At 47.7% G+C, this 19023-nt stretch overlaps 1 protein-coding gene across 2 annotated transcripts in view; it reads right to left on the reverse strand.

The window, feature by feature from the left end:
- Positions 1–19023, reverse strand: part of ITGAE (integrin subunit alpha E) — an 844898-nt gene that overhangs the window by 109931 nt on the left and 715944 nt on the right. For both annotated transcript variants that reach the window (XM_078679953.1, XM_078679952.1), the window contains exon 25: positions 6837–6914. In XM_078679953.1, the coding sequence (XP_078536079.1) occupies positions 6837–6914 (78 nt within the window). The remainder of the gene's footprint in view (positions 1–6836; positions 6915–19023) is intronic.

Consider the following 19023-nt stretch of genomic DNA (forward strand, 5'->3'; position numbering starts at 1 on the left):
GTTGCTGCTGCAAGAACCAACGCATCGTTCGCTTGCGGAGCGCATCGCCCCGGTGCGGGAAGATTCCTGTTGCTGAGAGTATTGTCGCAGAGCCTGTAGTCTCTGGGTGAGATCGTCGCACCGCTTGCTTGCGGACCGCATCACGTCGCTGCGAACATCGTTATAGAGCCATCGCATCGAGGGGCCGCGAGAGGAGAAGATCGATGCTGCACTGCGCATCGCCGCCGCACCTGAGACCAATCGCCGTCCCGAAGATCATCGCATCGTGCCTGTGCGAGACGCTTCCTACCGAACCCGCGCACCGGAATCCATACCGGTATCGCATCCCTCCCTATACAGACCTGATTCATTGTAACACGCCCGCTGCGTCCAGCGGGGCTGTTGCATTGCCTCCCCAGGGTCTCAGGAGTGACGCATCGCTTGTTTTTCAATGCTACAGCTTCCATTTGGAACTTTTGTCGCATCCACAGGTACTTTGGGCTAAACGTGAAGCAACTGTGGATTATTTTTACGCAAACCCTAGAACTCTTTTAAAGTCATATTCTTGAACTGTGTATATTGGATTTTTGTCCCTTGTGTAGTTTAGATAAAGATACTTTATTTTTCTAAACTGGTGTGGAGTCCATTTGTGGTGTTTTTCACTGTGTTACTGTGAGTGTTGGTACAAATACTTTACACATTGCCTTTGATAAGCCGGTCTGCTATGCCAAGCTACCAAGGGGGTGAGCAGGGGTTATCCAAAGAGTGTATCCCCCTTACTCTGACTAGAAGAAAGGGTCCCTATTTGGACATTGGTACCTACCTCTGCCAACTAGAGACCCCCAGATCTAATATATATATTTATATATATATATATATATATATATATATATATATATATATATATATATATATATATATATATATATATATATATATATATTTATTTCTGGTTTGCCACACCTCCTGAGAGCTTTACAAAGTTCTTTACTCTGAATGTGGGAATACAGCCAGGGAATGAGAGTACACAAGGCTAGAAAAATCTGGAAAATGGTACTAGTCCTGCAGGTCTAGTACCTTGAAAAATCTCCTCGACCTAACAGTAACCTACTTGACCTCCGTCTCTGAAAGCGGAGCAAATGTGACAAGATAACAAGATTTAAAGGCATCTTTATTGCTCATTTGCTTTGTGAGCAATAAAAAGGCCTTTAAATCTTGTTATCTTGTCACATTAGCTCAGTTTTCAAAGACAAAAGTTAGTATGTTTTCCTACTCGCCAGAAAGGGCGAGTAGGACCTAAAAATAGCTCGACCTCATAAAATTTACCTCGCAAATGCGAGCGGTCGAGTGGATTTGTCGAGCCCTGGTTCAGCCAGGCAACTCAAACATAATTTATAGACATTTCTGTAGATCTGCTCACCTCCCCGAGCTGACGGCAACACCGGCGACCTCAACACCTGGGGCACAGAGCATTAATTAAAGGGAGGGGGACACATGACCCCCTTTCCGAGTCTTATTAGGCCCCGCCAACCCCATCCCCCAGGGCTAAAAAGGGGGGGAGGGACTGCATGGCCATCCTCGTAGAGCCTTAAAAGGCACAAGGACCCCAATCTTCCATGGCTGAACTAAATTTTAGAGGGTGGGGGACTGCAACTAAGCTATTAAGGCCCTGGGGACCCCATTACCCGGGGCCAGCTCAATTACTGAGTCCTGTGGACCCCACTGCAGGGACAAAGTAGTTTCCCTGCCTGTAGAAGCATGGGCAGGAAAACATATGTTTGCTCCTGCCTGATGGGAAAAGTTTTAAAACTCCCACCGGGTGGGTGCAAACATGCCTTCCCTTCTTCCAAAAGCGCAACAGTGAAGACATATCTTCTCTCACTCGACAGGACCTTTAAAAATGCTCCTTCCAGGTGGTAGCAGACACCCTGGTGGGAGCATGCAGAAATACCTGCTCCTGTTGGGCAGAAGCAGTGACTGCTCCTGCACTATGCAGGGAGCTGGCTGGGGCCTTGGGGGCCATGGGGTCCACCTGTTGCCCTCAAATTGCTTCTTGGAGGGTGCCCTGAGAGGGCACAGGGACACCCACCTACAAAAAAAACCCACAAGCCGGAGATGGGTTCCCCAAAGCCTCAATAGACTTGGGAGAAGAGGTGCTCCTGCCCCTCCCCCTTAAGTTAGCTGGTGCCCCAGGACCTATGAAGGCTTGGAGAAGGGGGCTGCGTGGCCAGCTCCCTTTTGCAAAGGAATTCAATGCCAGGGGATGGGATGCATGGGCCTATTAAGGCTTAGGACGAGGCAACAAAACCCACCTCCCCTTTTCAAAGGAATTCAGGCCCAAGGGATAGGGTCTCCATGGTCTATTACAGCCCGGGTTGGGGGAGGGATGCCCCCTCCCCTTTGAGTTAACTGCGGCCCTGAGGGTTGCGGTGCCCAGGGCCTATTGAGGCTTAAGGATTGTGGGGTGTGCACCCCCTAAACTTAACATATGTTTTGGTCCCATTGATGCGGTCCCGGGAGTCACTATTGGCTAGGGAGGGGAGCTGTGTGCCCCTTCCCCTTAATTACAAAGAAAGCCCAGGGGGATGGGTCACCTGGGGCCACTTTTGGCTTGGGGAGGGGGGCCATGTCCCCTCCCCTACAATTAGACTTTGCCCCTGGAGAATGGGGTTCCTGGAGTCCACTTGGGCTTGGGGAGGGGAGCCACAACATAAATATTTTTGGCCCTGGGTGATGGGGTCCCCTTGTCCTCTTGAGGCTTGGGAGGGGAGAACCATGCACCCCACTCCCCATAATTAGTGTATGGCCCCAGGGAATGGGGTCTTTGTGAAGCCCTACCATTCGTACAGCTTGTTATGCCCATTTCTCACTTGGCTCCTATGCTTGCCATCGTCAGGGACTCTATTAATTGACAAGCCCATGAAGCCCAGGGGTAAAGGATATGGTTCCACCTTCTTCCAGGTGTTTCTGGGTTGTGATTCTCATCACCTTTGGTCAGGAGAGCCAGTGGGTCAGGATTGGGTTGGGAACTGGAAATGAGAATGAGCCAGCTTTGATTTCCAGACAGAGCAGGTGTGTGTGTGTTGTTGTATACACTTCCAGGCTATATCTTATATGGAGTCATTAGCAAGGTTGTGTAGAGGCAATTGTGCGGACACTGGACTCCCAGCTGGGACTCATTACTTTGCCCTTTTGAGGGTCAGGTCCTGTCATTCAGGGATCACGTGTCTCCTCTGATACCTCCTCCAAGATAATGACAAAAATGCAGCATGGGGACGCAGCATTTCCCAATCATGGAACATGCAGCTTCAGACGACTAGCCTGATACCCTGCCATTGCAGCACTCCCCAGGTAGGCTTCAGTTCCCCTTTATGCGTACTTCACCATTCCTATCCACCCAGCTCCCAGGGCCAACTTCGAGCGCACATCTTGGCAGGTCATGGCCAGCCCATAGTCCTCAGGTGAGGCAAACCGGTACATTATGTTTTCCACCTGGTGTGTGAGACTTGATTTCTTCACCTTGTGCCTTTCGCCTGTCCCAGATTACTAGGATCCACAGGGGCAGAGGCACTGCTTTCCACTCTTCTTGCCAGCCTGATCCATGGGTCTTTCTCCCAGGTCATCTCCTGGTGGCCTCTTGCCAGCTCTAGCTTGCAGCGGTAACAAAGCCATCTTACATAGGGCAGACTATCTCAGGCTACTAACATTCTAATGTCCAAGAACAATGGTGGGATAGGTTTCACTTCCTGTAGTCAGTTTTGAGGTTCAACTGCAATCTTGGCGGTGCTTAATTTGCGGCGGTGGTTGCCAGTGCAGCCCACAGGCAGTCATCATTGGGGACCTGCACTTATTTTTTCTTATGAGAACTGAGAACAAGAAGGGTAAAACCATAAAAACGCAATGTAAAATATATTTTTACTAAACCAAACCATACAAAGCAATGTAAAATATATTTTTACTAAACCAAACCATTACAAAATCCAAAATAAATTTCAGGACTGTGCAACTATCAATTCCATCCTTCAAATGTTTGTAAACACCTGACAATGGAGAGAAACATAAGAGTAAAGAGTGAGGAAGGGGAAGAAGAGAGTGAATTATTCAATGAGAGATTGGAGGAACACATGATAGGAAAGATAGTGTAGAGGCGAAAGGGAATAAAGGCAGGAGAACAGGGAAAAAGAGTGGTGGGAAATGGCAAAGGTCGTAAAAGAGAGAAAGAAGAAGGTGAAAAAGGAAGTGAATGATATGACAAGAAATTAGGGGGAGAAAGAAAGTGATTGATGGCCTGAGCATGAGAAAAAAGAGGCCGGAAGTTAGAGGGGCTTGAATGATAGAAGCAAGTGATGACGGGGAAGAAGGCACATACATGATTAGAGAGTCTAGGTGAGAAATATAGCAGATTATAGGAGGAGTGAGAGGGATGGGGACAAGTGAGATGAAGGGAGTAGGACAAAGAAATGGACAAGAGAAGAAGGATGGAGTAGAAAACTGAATGATAAAATAGAGAATGGGAAGAAGGGGCCAGATGTAAGCAGTAACGACTAAGCCAGGTGTAGTAGGGAGCTCATGATAGGAGTTCCGAGTACAAGGCAGTGAAGGATAGGATAGAATGTATGTTTATAAAGTGCTCGAATTCCGAAGCGTCTTGGCGCTGATGTAAGTATAAATGGTCCGTCCAGCGTTAAAGAAACTGTGTTGAGGCAAACAGCCAGGTCTTCAGGTCTTTCCTGAAGGATTGTCTGCTTGACTGAAGTCGCACGTCTGAGGGCATTTTGTTCCAAAGTTTTGCTGCACAGTGAGAAAAGGTTCTACCACCCCATCTGCAACATTGTGAAGAGCTTGCGACTTTTTTTGTGGAAAAAGTCCCAAAAATCTATCAATCCTTTCCACATGTGACCCCTGACATCATCTCCACATTTGTTAGAGATGAGTCATGTCCAGCGCTATCTGCTATTCCTGTGAAATTTCTGGAAAAGACCTTATCAGATTGGGTGGCAAAATAAAATCTGGCTCCCCGGCTGACCCTATGAGGCCGCCTCAATTTATTGAATCTTTTGCGTTACTGCAGCAGCTGCTATGCCAAATTGTGAACCTATCTTTTCGAAGTGCCATTGTTCCAGCTGCTTGGAAAGAGGCTTGGGTGTCTCCTGTTATTAAGAAGCCTACTTTAGACCCCTTAAAACCTGTGAATTTTAGACCAATCTCACTCCTCCCTTGGGTTGCCAAGATCGCAGAAGCCCATGTTAACAACACCCTATCTCAATTCCTGAGCTCCCATAATATTCTGGACCCATCTCAGAACGGCTTTCGGCCTGGCCATAGCACGGAAATGGCCCTGCTAGCCACCACTGAACATCTGCGGAGTGTCTTTGATGCCTGTCAAAGTGCAGCGCTGATTTTGTTAGATCTCAGCGCTGCCTTTGACACGGTGTCACACAACATCCTTCTTCGTCGTCTGGAGGCAGCAGGGGTTACCGGTATGGCGCTGGAATGGTTTAGGTCATTCCTTACAGAAAGATCCTTCCGGGTGTCGGCCCCTCCATTCCTTTCGCAACCTTATTCCATCAGAAAGGGGGTCCCACAGGGTTCAGCATTGAGCCCCTCTCTGTTTATTCTGTATGTACAGCCTTTGGCTGCTGTTGCTAGAAGATGGGATCTTACGATGGTGTCCTATGCGGACGATACCCAGCTGGTTATTACCTTGGCTCAGGGACCATCAGTAGCAGCCACCAGATTCAGAGAGGGGATGACAGCAGTGGCACACTGGATGACAGAAAACTGTCTACAACTCAATGCGAAAAAAACAGAGGTTCTATTGGTAGGAAAGAAGGCTGCTCTTTGGAACGAGCACTGGTGGCAAGCGCCCCTTGGTCCTCTGCCATTGCCTAAATCAGTGGTAAAAAATCTTGGGGTCTGGATGGACTCCACGCTTAGCTTCCAGACCCATACTAAGAGAGTTGCTGCCACCTGCGTTGGACTACTAAAGGGCCTTAATCCTATCCTGAAATTGTTCGACCCTGCGGTGCGTCAACTTCTTGTGCAGTCCACGATATTGTCTCGCTTAGATGATGCCAGTTCTCTGCTTTTAGGGGCTAATAAAGCAGAGATACGGCGATTACAACAAGTTCAGAACTCCGCAGCCAGAGCGCTGGTGGGTCTCCCCCGCTACTGCTCGGCCGGGGCTACTATACAAGGGCTACACTGGCTACGTATTGATAAACGGATCCAGTTTAAAGCCTTGTTCTTATCATTTAATGCTCCTGTGCGGTCTTCTGAGCCCGTATGTCCCACACCGACAGTTGCGTTCCTGTGGACAGCACATGGCGACTGTCCCACGGTTCACACGTTGTCGGGCGGGAGGGTCTTCATTTCGGTACCTAGCCGCCAAGCTGTGGAATTCTTTGCCACTACATATTCGGGCTTTGGTGGACCTGTTGGCATTTCGGAAAGCCATTAAAACTTTTCTGTTTTCTTCAGTATAGGAAATGGACTTGATCGCCTGTGCTGTAACCTCTCTGGACTGCCCTGTTTCAGGTCTGACAGCGCCGGGACGCCCCTTTGCTGGGGCAGCTGTGCGCTCTAGAAAGCTTTTAACATTAACATTAACATTAACATTAACATCTCACTCTCCTAATCCTATCAGTGTGGAGAAGACCCCGGTTACTGGATCTTAACTCACGTGCCAGAGAATAGAGCTTGAACATTTTCTGAATGTCGTTGGCTCCTCCTCCATAGAGTGCTTTATGGACAAGGCATAACGTAAGTAAGAGAATGAAAGTAGAGAATGAATGAAAGGAGCAGAGAGAAGGAGGTGGGTAACAACGATCAACAACAACGATCTTGATGTTTCTTACCTAGAGAGGACGGCTGTGAAGGAGTGTTTAACAGGGAGCCTCTTCTCTTGGGTCACAGGAATAGCACCTTCATTGACACTAGAATAAAAAACAGAGAAACGTTGGTCACAGTTCTGTTGGCTGGCTGTTCTACCTTATAGAGCGCCTGGGCATTATTTATTGTAAAGGATATGACTGAGGGTAATTACAGGCTACCAGGGGCTTCTCAAATGTGAGGAACCTGTTTCTGACGTCAAAAAGGATGGTATGGCTGTTCCTCTGGAAGGGGTTGTGAAAGTCACTCAAGAACTGGGACCCACTGTGTCTCACTGGGACCTACAGGGGTAATCCATCTGTGGGCACTTTATCGGAGATCTTTTATCCAACAGAAAAGTGGAGACATGATAGTGAGTCTAAAATGGGGCTGGGAGTACCTGAAGAAAACTTTATTCCGGTTGTCTCCTGCCACAATTAAAAGCAGTGTAACCCGCAATTTACAAAACGGATCTCCGATAAAGTGCCCCTCTTTGAGATGAGCCCGTTGGGTATTGCACCGCCGACCCGACGAGGAGCAGCCCAGATGATGAAGCATGACACCTGAAAGGGTGTGTGAGGGCATTACAATCCAAGAAATGGATTCCCCCTGTAGATCCCAGTGAGTCCCAGTTTTTGAGTGACTTTCACAACCCCTTCCAGAGGAACAGCCATACAATCCTTTTTGACGTCTAGTTCGGGGCACCTGTTTGTGCTGGACCTCCCACTTCTGGCAAGTGGAAATAGCCCCCCACCCAATTTATCCCCTACTTTGAATATAATGAACCTGTTTCTGAGTCATTTCATGGAGATAGACCGTTCATGTTCAAGGTAACCTCTCAGCCTCTGAGTATCCAGACAGCCCCAGACACAAATCATTCCCCTCCTAGTGGCCAACAATTTGGAATAGCTACTAGAAAACTGGAGTGCAAGCCGCTCCAGAGTTACGCTTTCTCCCAAAATTGCCCCCCCCTGTCTGATACTTCTTTCCACTCAGACATCGCACCTCCCACCGTCCATGTAAACCCCTCAGACATGCCACCGACCAACCCCTAACTGCGGCCAGACGCATAATCATCTAACACTAGTGCCAGCATTGATATTAAAGCAGCCGCTGCATCCCCCCACTGCAGCTCAGTTCTCTTCCACTCACCTATCAAAGGCTGGTGGTGCCCTTAATTTCAGACTCCAACGTCAGAAACCAGATCATCCTATGCCTCTCCATTCCCTCTCTCCCTACCCCCTCAGGCCTCATATTGAGCATCCACCCAACACAACCCTTACAGAAGCGGTCCGACCTCGCTAGTAGTCCCGTCCCCCACTACAACCACTTGTCCCAGGTACTACCATAACGCACCTAGTCCGCAAAGACCCCGACAATAATCAGCCCAACCGACGTCTTAAACGACACACCTTTCACCATGTCATTCTCCCCCAACCCCCTCACCTCACCCTACGTTAAACCGTACGGCCCGAACTCCTTTCTGATCAGTCTCCCCCCCAACCTCTCTCCCAAAGTGAAAAAAAACCTCAAACACAAACTGATCAGGCAATTCCCCGAATCACTCTTTGCTGACCTTTACCATTGTTCCACCAAAGGCCAAGTAAAAATGGACCTCATCTTTCACACGGAAAGCCCCGACAGGTGGAATTCCATCCTGAGAGCACAACTCCACATCTCCAAAACCATCAGTACTCCCCATAGCTGCAAACTATCTTTCTCCACCCCTAACCGGAAGGCGCGCTGTGGGAACACCTTTGTGACCATTTACTCCAATGGCACAGTCTTGATTCAAGCCAACAATATCAACCTGGAGTCATTCGATCTCCTCTTTCCCTCTCTGAGGACTACCCTCACCCGCACGCAGCCTCCCCTCCCATCGGTCCCCCCCTTCCTCGACAACCAGTCCCCCCACCAGAACATCCACGCCATACCCCCACCCGCCCCCACCAACACTCACGCTCCGTCTCGACTTCGAGCATTACCGGGCGACCACAACACCCAAGCTAAGTCTCCCAAGCACCCCCCCACCCTTATAAGAAACCAACCACCACATCATGACCCCACCCACCCTCCCTCCAATACCACAACCCCGACCGACAACACAACAACCACCAAAAGTAAGCCAAACACTCTCAGATCTTCGCCCCTCCGTGAAGACCTCACCAAAATCCCCCCCACTCCTCCCCAAGAAGAGACAGGGCGCCGACTTTCCCTGATTGAAAGCCAAGTGGCTACTATAATACAGGACCTGAAAGTCATCCTAAGCAACCTCGCCACATGTCATATGCCGTCCTTAAACCCCCACTTGACCCCTATCACCCCCAACCTCTCTCACCAAACCACTCCGAAGGTTCCGCGGCCCAGCTGTACCTCACCCCCCCTCTCGAACCGAACTACAAGACCCAATAGAACTATGGAAGCCATGTCACCTGTCGAAGCGACCGAGCTGGCCTCTTCGTACACCACCCCATCTTCGCACCCCCCCCAGTCCTCGATCCAAGTAATCACTGGACTCAGAAGTGATCACCCCATCCGGAAACCCCCTAGACCCCCACCCTCCCTCATCAACATCCCAACTATCCCCCTCATGAACGAACCAAAAGAAGAGTCACCCCTGACCAACTGCATGCTCATTAACTGCAGGTCAGCTACTAAACATGCCACGGAGTTAGCGGAATCCATCCTCAAACATGGCATTGATATAGCCTTCATCACAGAGACTTGGCTGAACACCTCTCCTCCAATCATGGATATGCTTGTACCCCCGGGCTTCTCTATAATCAACAAAGATAGGCCAGACCAGAAAGGTGGGGGACTAGCAATCATTCACAACAACAACCTATCTGTGACGGAAATTGACACGTTCAAGTACAACTCCTTCGAATGCCTAGCCACCAACATTATCACCAGTAACAATAATTCACTACTCTGTCATCTCCTATACCACCCTCCTGGCAACACCCCCTCGTTCATGGAACACTTCTCAGACCTGGTCGCCCACTGCTCTCTACGAGACAGCAACAACCTAATTCTCGGAGACCTCAACATGCACTGGAATGATTTAAACAGCGCACCAATACAAAACCTGAACGAACTATTACAGAGCAACGACCTCACCCAGTACTGCTCAGAAGAAACCCACAACAAAGGTGCAATTCTGGATGCCATCATCGCCCAACATAACGTAATCACATTAGACCGCATCCTACCTGTCGACTGGTCAGACCACCACTTAATCTTATTCCGCATCTCCCAACCGATCATGCGCCAACCTCCCATCCAAGACCCTCCCACATGGACAAGAAACCTAACACAGATCAACATGGATGACCTGGAAGAAAAAATAACCACTCTCCTCCCCACCCCCCAGGTTGGTCTCTCCACAACAGACCTCACATCCCACTACAACACAACCATGTTCTCTATCCTAGACCAACTTGCCCCCCTGAAACTGAAAAAATCCAGGAACATCCCCTCCAGATCCTGGTTCAACAAGGACATTAACGACGAAAGGAGGCAGCTTAGATCCACAGAACGTCTATGGAGAAAGGATCCCTCTGCTAACCTCTGCGAAAAACTCAAAACTGCAAGAAGAGTGTACAAAAAACATATCATTAAGGAAAAAACCAGTTTCTTCTGCACCGCCCTCGAAAATGCGAAAAACAGGCCAAAAGAACTCTTTAACATCATCAAGCAGCAAACCTCCAAACCCTCTTCAACCCCAGTGCAGGCCTCCAAAGTTCTATGCGACAACTTCGCAACCTTCTTCAACGAAAAAATCAACAAGATCGAGCAATCACTCGGCACCATCCTCAATCACGCCTCTAAAAACTCAGCCCCAGCAATTGAAACCACCTCTAGCTTGCGTCCCACTAAAACCTGGAGAACCTTCGACCTCGTACCTGTAGCTGAGATTCTCAATCTAATCTCCTCCTCCAAACCCTCTTCACACATCCTCGACCCTGTACCCTCTCAACTGACCAAAAAGCTGAAACTCTCCCTCGCACCACGATGGTGCGAAATCATAAACAGTTCCTTAAAAACTGGCATCATACCAGATTGTCTCAAAGTCGGACAAGTCACACCTTTACTCAAAAAGTCTGGCCTAGACCCCAACGACCTGAACAACTTCAGACCGGTTTCCAATCTCCCCTTCCTAGCCAAACTCCTCGAAAAATGCGTTCTCCAGCAACTGAATCGGCACCTGGACAATATCAACCTGCTAGACCAACACCAATCAGGCTTCAGAAAAGGATGTAGCACTGAAACTGCGATCCTTAACATCGTGGATGACATCCTCAAATCCCTTGACTCTGACCAATGTTGCCTACTCATTCTCCTAGACCTCTCGGCAGCCTTCGACACTGTGGATCACAATCTTCTCATCAAGGCTCTCAAAGACCGAGTAGGTGCAGACGAGGTGGTCCTTCAATGGTTCTCTTCCTTCTTTCATGGTCGCTCCCAAAGGATAAAAATCAAATCCTTTACGTCCGACCCACTCCCCGTCAACAGAGGCGTCCCCCAAGGCTCAGTACTCTCTCCTCAACTGTTCAACATATACATGAAACCCCTCACAACCATCCTACAAAAAGCCAACATACCCTTCCACCTATATGCTGACGACACCCAGATCTACCTGGAAACCTCCTCCATTAATGACATCCTAAGACTCAACAACACTCTCAAAGAAGTTCAACAATGGCTTGCCACAAACCACCTTAAACTTAATCATGAAAAAAACGAAATCCTCCTTATCTCCAACAAAGATGAAAACCCGCAAATCAGAGAGTGGCTGAAAGCTATAGATGCTCTCAATGGCAATCTCACCCTGGCTAACTCAGTAAAATCTCTAGGAATCACCCTCGACCAAAAACTAACCATGACAAATCACATCATGACCTCTGCCAAGAGTGCCTTCCTTAATTTGAAGCTCCTCAACAAAATCAAACCTTTCATCCCACCCACGGACCTCAAGCAAGCCACCCAATCACTGGTGTTATCTAGACTGGACTATGGGAATGCAGTTCTCTCCGGTACAGCTCTCTCCCGCCTAGCCCCACTCAAAACAACTCTCAACGCGGCTGCCAGAATGGTCACCGGAGTAAAAAAGTACGACCACTTATCTCCCGCACTCAGAGAACTAAAATGGCTCCCAGTGGAATTGCGTGCCAACTTCAGAACCGCCTGCCTTACTCACAAAGCCTTACACACAGGGAAACCAGAATACCTGGCCTCCAAGCTCAAGAAAGCCGGCCAGTCAAGAAACCTTAGGAGTTCCAACACCCTCCTACTAATCCCTCTGAAAACACGCAAGCAAAAAACTGCAGCTCGTTCTTTCGCAGGAAACGCACCCAAAATATGGAACTCCATCCCGGTTGACATCAGGACTACTCCCTCCTTCATAAAATTCAAAAGACTCCTAAAAGACTTATACCTCAACCGTACCTTCCCAAACTGAAATCCGAAGTGCACAAGCTGACACCTTGCTGCCAACAGACAATTGCTCCAACATTCCCATCCTCATCCACGCCCCTTAACCCCCTACTCTCCTCCACTCACGGAGGGAAACGGAGCTCAGGACTTTACCCTCGGATCGAAACTACATCGGAACCACTCTACCTCAATGTGCTCCGAGGGACGCACAGCACACTGGAACTTTTGATCACTTACGCTTTCTTGTTCCTCTTTTATGTGTTTTTTCTACTCGCTGTAAAGCGCTCTGATACCTTCGGGTCTGGCTAGCGCTATATAAAACCTCTTAAATAATAAATAAAATGTATGTGAGGGAACTGTGTCCGACTCATTACATGGATCTGGGCCCCTATTAGAATGTGAAGGGCCTGTCTATAAGTTATCTCACGGAGGTACATGGAGAAAGACCCTTCTTGTATGTTGGGAGCCTATCTCAGACCCATTTCTTGGGTCAGGCACATTTGGAATGTGAGGGACCTGTCTCTGACTCATTCCATGGAGCCGAGCCCTTCTTCAATGTGAGAAACCTGTCTCTGATGCATACCATGGAGCTTGACCCTTCTTGAATGTGAGAGACCTGCTTCTGATGCATTCGATGGAGCTTGCCCCTTCTTGAAGTGTGAGACCTGCCTCTGATACATTCCATGGAGATGGGCCCTTCTTGAATGTGAGGGACCCGTCTTTGATGCATTTCATGGCGCTTGACCCTTCTTGAATGTGTGTTACCTGTCTTTGGTGCATTCCATGGAGCTTGACCATTCTTAATGTGCGGGACCTGTCTTTGATGTATTCCATGGTGCTTGACCCTTCCTGAATGTGCGGGACCTACCTCTGATGCATTCCATGGAGCTGGGCCCTTCTTGAATGTGAGAGACCTGCCGCTGGTGCATTCCATGGAGCCGGGCCCTTCTTGAATGTGAGAGACCTGCCTCTGATGCATTCCATGGAGCCGGGCCCTTCTTGAATGTGAGAGACCTGCCTCTGATGCATTCCATTGAGCTTAACCATTCTTGAATGTGAGAGATCTGCCTCTGATGCATTCCATGGAGCTGGGCCCTTCTTGAATGTGAGGGACCCGTCTTTGATGCATTCCATGGAGCTAAACCCTTCTGAATGTGCGGAACCTGTCTTTGATGCATTCCATGGAGATGGGCCCTTCTTGAATGTGAGAGACCTGCCTCTGTTGCATTCCATGGAGCTTGACCCTTCTTGAATGTGAGAGACCTGCCTCTGGTGCATTCCACGGAGATGGGCCCTTTTTGAATGTGAGGGACCTGTCTTTGATGCATTGTGTGGGGCTTGACCCTTCTTGAATGTGCAAGACCTGTCTTTGATGCATTCCATGGTGCTTGACCCTGCTTGAATGTGCGGGACCTGTCTTTGATGCATTCCATGGTGCTTGACCCTTCTTGAATGTGAAGGACCTGCCTATGACGCATTCCATGGAGCTTAACCCTTCTTGAATGTGCGGGACCTGTCCCTAAATCATTTCACGGAGCTTGGCCCTTGTTGAATGTGAGGGTCTCCAAGTTATTTCATGGAGCTGGGCCCTTCTTGCATGAGGGGGAACCTGTCTCTTAGTTCATACAGACAGCTAGATCCTTACTGACTGTGAAAGACCAATTCTTTTACTAAGCAAGAATTGACCACGTACGAAACGCACTATTCTCACAAATAAATAAATTCATGACAGTAGTTTATAAAACCATTTGCCGTGCACCTTAATATCTACACCTTAAAAATAGATCTAATTACTTCTACCCAAAGGAATCTTACATCTTCTTTTGATTAAAGAGTATCTGGTATTTGCATTAGAAACCCTAAATTGTGCATTTCCACCTATTAGATTAATTACTTTTAGCACCCAAATTTTGTCTATATGAGTGAAATCTGTCTAGTAAACAGCACTATTCACTGTCATAACTTGAAATGCAACACATCACACCAGGAAGTCTATGAACTACGTATTACAGACTATTAACCTAAAGAAATCTCCCCCTTCATTCAAGTAGAAACTATTTTCCCTACCTTGCTCATGCCATCAGTGTTGTTTGCAGACCTTATAGCCTTTGAGCAGTGGAAATACGTTTTTGATATAGTGCATTATAGAGCACTTCTGATAATTCCAAGCAGAATAAATGAATTATGTTAATATTATCCAGTTTAAAAGTCATCTGTTTATCACTTTCAAAAGGGAGGACAGCTAGCATTGCCAGCTTTCCAATTCAGACACTGCTTATCCGTGCAATGTTAACAGAAAGCATTTAACTCACTCTGCACACATACCTGATTACTGTTGCTATCTAGGAATCTGCACTTTGCTTTCGTTGCATTCAAAGATTGATAGATACACTATCAAAATGTGGCAGCTATCCTGCCCGCCTGATTACAAGTACCCTTGGCTATAAAGCACTTGTAATGTGGTAGACGGGACACATTTGTGATGGATTATCCCATCCACCAAACTCTAAATAAGTCCCTTGGTCTGAAAATCAGTATCATGTGCTACAGTGGAATTACAAATTTTCGACAGAAAATGTTGCACGAAGGGAAACAAGGATTTCTATCATAATTGTGGCAGTACACTCTCTCAGATGGTGTATTTTAATTATCCACTGCTTGGTATCATGTGCCTTGACAGTGAGGTGTAAAGACACAATAGAGTTTCAAATAATAGTTGGTAAATGTAATTAATAGAAATGAGCTGGCAAGAGTTATATCCTGTAACGTAACATCGGTCTAGATTTTCAGATTTTTATGACAACACGTCTTTTGCATTATAATCATTTTTAAAGATGTCCCTTCTTCATGGCATAAAATATCACCAATTTGACATTTTAAAAGATAAACCTGATTATAAATTCAACAGTTGAAGCTGAGGGTTTCTCATACATATTTCGGTAAAATAAAGTGGTGGTAACAAATTACAGAATCAGATCAAGTCAAAAGTATTCAATGGCAGTAGTGCAAGTAACGTGGTCAGTGTCATGGTGTATTTATGCAAGCATTAGACCCTGAACGATACAAAAGTCCTATTCACATCAAAGGTGCCAATGGCTGCTTGCCAGTAAGGCAAATTATGTTAATATGAAGCTGTCTAAACGACTCTTACATTGGCCTGAATTTGAGGGAAAATAGTCAATACCCTATTTCTTGTAACCACGGTGAGGCTTACCCCCTTGTATTAAATATCTAACAGCTTAATTAAAAATGTATCATTCTCCTGAGAGTGAATTTAAAACATCTGTGTGTTGGCTTGAGTTAAATATCAAGCAAGGAATTGGTTCATTTCAATGTGTATTTCGAACAGTTGCCCTAACATGCTCAGAATAAAAAAACTACGGAGATAGAACATCTCAGAATTTGAAACTAAAATGTATTTCGGTGAGTGGCAGCTGCTAAAATAATTATGTGTGTAGATGACTCAGATATTGGAGGACACATACTTGAAAATGAAACGAGAGCGTCTATAACTTTCAAGGGCAGAGGGATACTCTACTCATCAGGCGTCAGCTGCATTAGTATAGAGGTGAGAGTAAGCTGATTGGGCATGAACCAGTGCTGCTTGAATTTTATCCCAAAAACTCTTTGGAATCATCGTAGGGGAAGCAACTTTTTACTAAAGGTATGATCGGATGGAAATATACCAGAAATGTTGTCCAAACACCCACCCTTTGTCATAGAAAGGTTAGACATGTAAATGAGAAAATGCAACAAGGTTAGTTATTCTTTCTATCATCAAACCCACATTTATATGAACCGGTACAGTATGCTTGGGGAACAAATATGGTTTAGGTGACCAACGGCAAATATTCAGTAAGGCAGCCAGCCTTGTGTGAAACGTTATACTTTGAGTCTGGTAATCCAAAATACACTTTCCTCACACAAAAATGACCACCCTACCCAGCATGCTAAAATTAACATAGAAACATTACATTGTTCCTAGCTTCTAAACGTGTGTTGCTATTCTCTGAGGCGGAAAGCCGGAGAACTGTATTTCTATTCTGTGTTTTTAAAAATTGCACTTGTGTCACTTTACCTTGATTTTTAAACCTCGCCGAGCTCACCTGAAAAAGCCCGATCTAAAGGCGCTTCACAGCCTGACACGACCACTCCTGAGACAGCGACCCCGCGCTGAACAGGGAAACGCCCAAAGGCGGTAGCCACGCCCTCTGCGAGGCCACGCCCCCTCCCAACGAGTATAAAACGCTGACTGAAAGCGGAACTCACTCGTGTGTTGCTATTCTCTGAGGCGGAAAGCCGGAGAACTGTATTTCTATTCTGTGTTTTTAAAAATTGCACTTGTGTCACTTTACCTTGATTTTTAAACCTCGCCGAGCTCACCTGAAAAAGCCCGATCTAAAGGCGCTTCACAGCCTGACACGACCACTCCTGAGACAGCGACCCCGCGCTGAACAGGGAAACGCCCAAAGGCGGTAGCCACGCCCTCTGCGAGGCCACGCCCCCTCCCAACGAGTACTAATGTGCCGGCCATACCAGCGCAGCGGACGAGCGCAGCGGGAGCGCCGTTTGCGCGCCGAGGCGCGCCCAAGGTAAGCCCGTCTGCGCCCGTCCGCGCTCGACCGGGCACAGGGCCAGAACCCCTGCCCAAAGCAGCCAACCCCAAAGTAAAGTACTCACGCAGAGAGCTCCTATGTCTCAGACCACCTACGCCATCTTGCGAGTACACACACGACCTAAATGGACCTTTTAATCGCTGCTCTCTATGTAAGCCAGTTCAGCTTTCGCTCCCCACAAAACCTCACAACCCCGCAGCCCTCAAACTGGCCTCACTAAACTGCCGCTCACTTCCTAAACATTCAACACAAATCAACCACCTAATAGAAGACCTTGAGATAGATGTCCTCTTTCTCACGGAAACGTGGATTACCCCCCAATCACAATCTGACATGGCACTAGCAACTCCACCGGGCTACTGTATTCAGTCCCTACCCCGCCCGCTAGGCAGAGGCGGAGGCGTCGCTATTATCCATCGAGACCACCTCCACTGTAAAACCAGTGAGGCGCAGATTACGGACTCAGAAAGCCTCCACTTCACCATTAAACTGAACCCCACTAACTCACTAATAGGTATACTTGTGTACCGCCCTCCCGGTCCCCCAGGTCCCTTCGCTAGCTCCCTCCTGGACTCTGTCACAACCCAGGCTAACTCCCTATCTAACTTCATGATAGTAGGTGATCTAAATATACATCTGGAAGACCCGGTAGACACGATAGCTAACGACCTGATCCTTGATCTGGCGGCACTCGACATCCACCTACTCAACTCCGGAGCCACCCACATCAGGGGTCACCTACTGGACCCGGTGTTCACCAGCTCCCCCGCGATGCAAGCGAAGGAGGCCCTTCCCCTCCCTTGGACAGACCATTTTCTAGTCCTCTTCCAATTACCTGTTACTCTTAGGAAACCCCAAAAACTTCCCACTTATAGCAAGGATAGGACCTGGTCCAGACTTCCCACGGAAAAATGGGCAAACATTCTCGAAAAGACTACTCCTACTCATACAGAAGACCCGGCTATTGCAGACAAAAAATTCAGGGACTGGATTACTTCCTCCCTGGACCTAGTACTCCCACTTAGAACTAGGGAAAACAAAAATGGCAAACCTGGATCAGCCCCATGGTTCACTGCGGACCTCCGCATACTACGCAAGAACTGCAAAAAAGCCGAGCGGCTCTGGAGAAGAAACTGGCAGCATGCCGACAAAAAAGCCTATCAGACCACAGTTAGACTCTATAAAGAGGCCATCAGACAAGCTAAAACCGCGCACTACGACACGCGGATACAGGAATCTGCTAACTCAGCCAGGGAATCCTTTTTAATTGTAAAGGAGCTGCTTAAAGTCCCCATCACACCCGCTCCCACTACCCCCATAGTCGACAGAAGTAATGAGCTAGCGACTTACTTTAAAGACAAAATCTCTCGTATCATAACATCCCTTCCTCCCTCTGGTGCCACCAGTCACATGGAAAGCCGCTTATACCAGGCGGAAAGTCACCCTCGATCCATACTATCTACCTTCCGGCCAGTAACCAGCTCAGAGGTTGAACAAACCTTTACGAAAATAAAAAGCGGATCACCTCTGGACCCAGCACCACTCAGGTTCCTTAAAACCGTAACCTCAGTCATTATACCCACTGTCACGGAAATCATCAACAGCTCGCTCGCCCACGGATCTGTCCCTGACAACTGGAAGAAAGCTGTGGTAAAAGCACTTCTAAAAAAACCTCAGCTGGACCCAGCGGATTTGTCTAACTACCGTCCAATATCCTTACTCCCGGGTATTAGCAAAATAACCGAGAAACTGGTAAATACACAACTATCCCAGTTTCTTGAAACTAACAATGTGCTCAGACAATCCCAAACCGGTTTCCGTCCGGGCCATGGGACAGACACTGCACTTCTCGCCGTCATTGAAGAAACAAGGCACATATTGGATTCAGGAGGATCAGTGGCAGTGATCCTCCTGGACCTAAGTGCAGCCTTCGACACGGTTAACCACCGTGTCCTTCTCAATAGACTGGCGAATGCAGGGATCACCGGGACGGCACTCAGTTGGATCAAATCCTTCCTTACAGGGCGTACATTCCAAGTGTGGGATGAAAACCATCATTCAGCCATCCTTCCACTGACAAGCGGTGTCCCTCACGGCTCCTCCCTGAGCCCGACGCTTTTCA

The sequence above is a fragment of the Lissotriton helveticus genome, chromosome 3_1, assembly GCF_964261635.1.
Source record: "Lissotriton helveticus chromosome 3_1, aLisHel1.1, whole genome shotgun sequence".
NCBI classification, from domain to species: domain Eukaryota; kingdom Metazoa; phylum Chordata; class Amphibia; order Caudata; family Salamandridae; genus Lissotriton; species Lissotriton helveticus.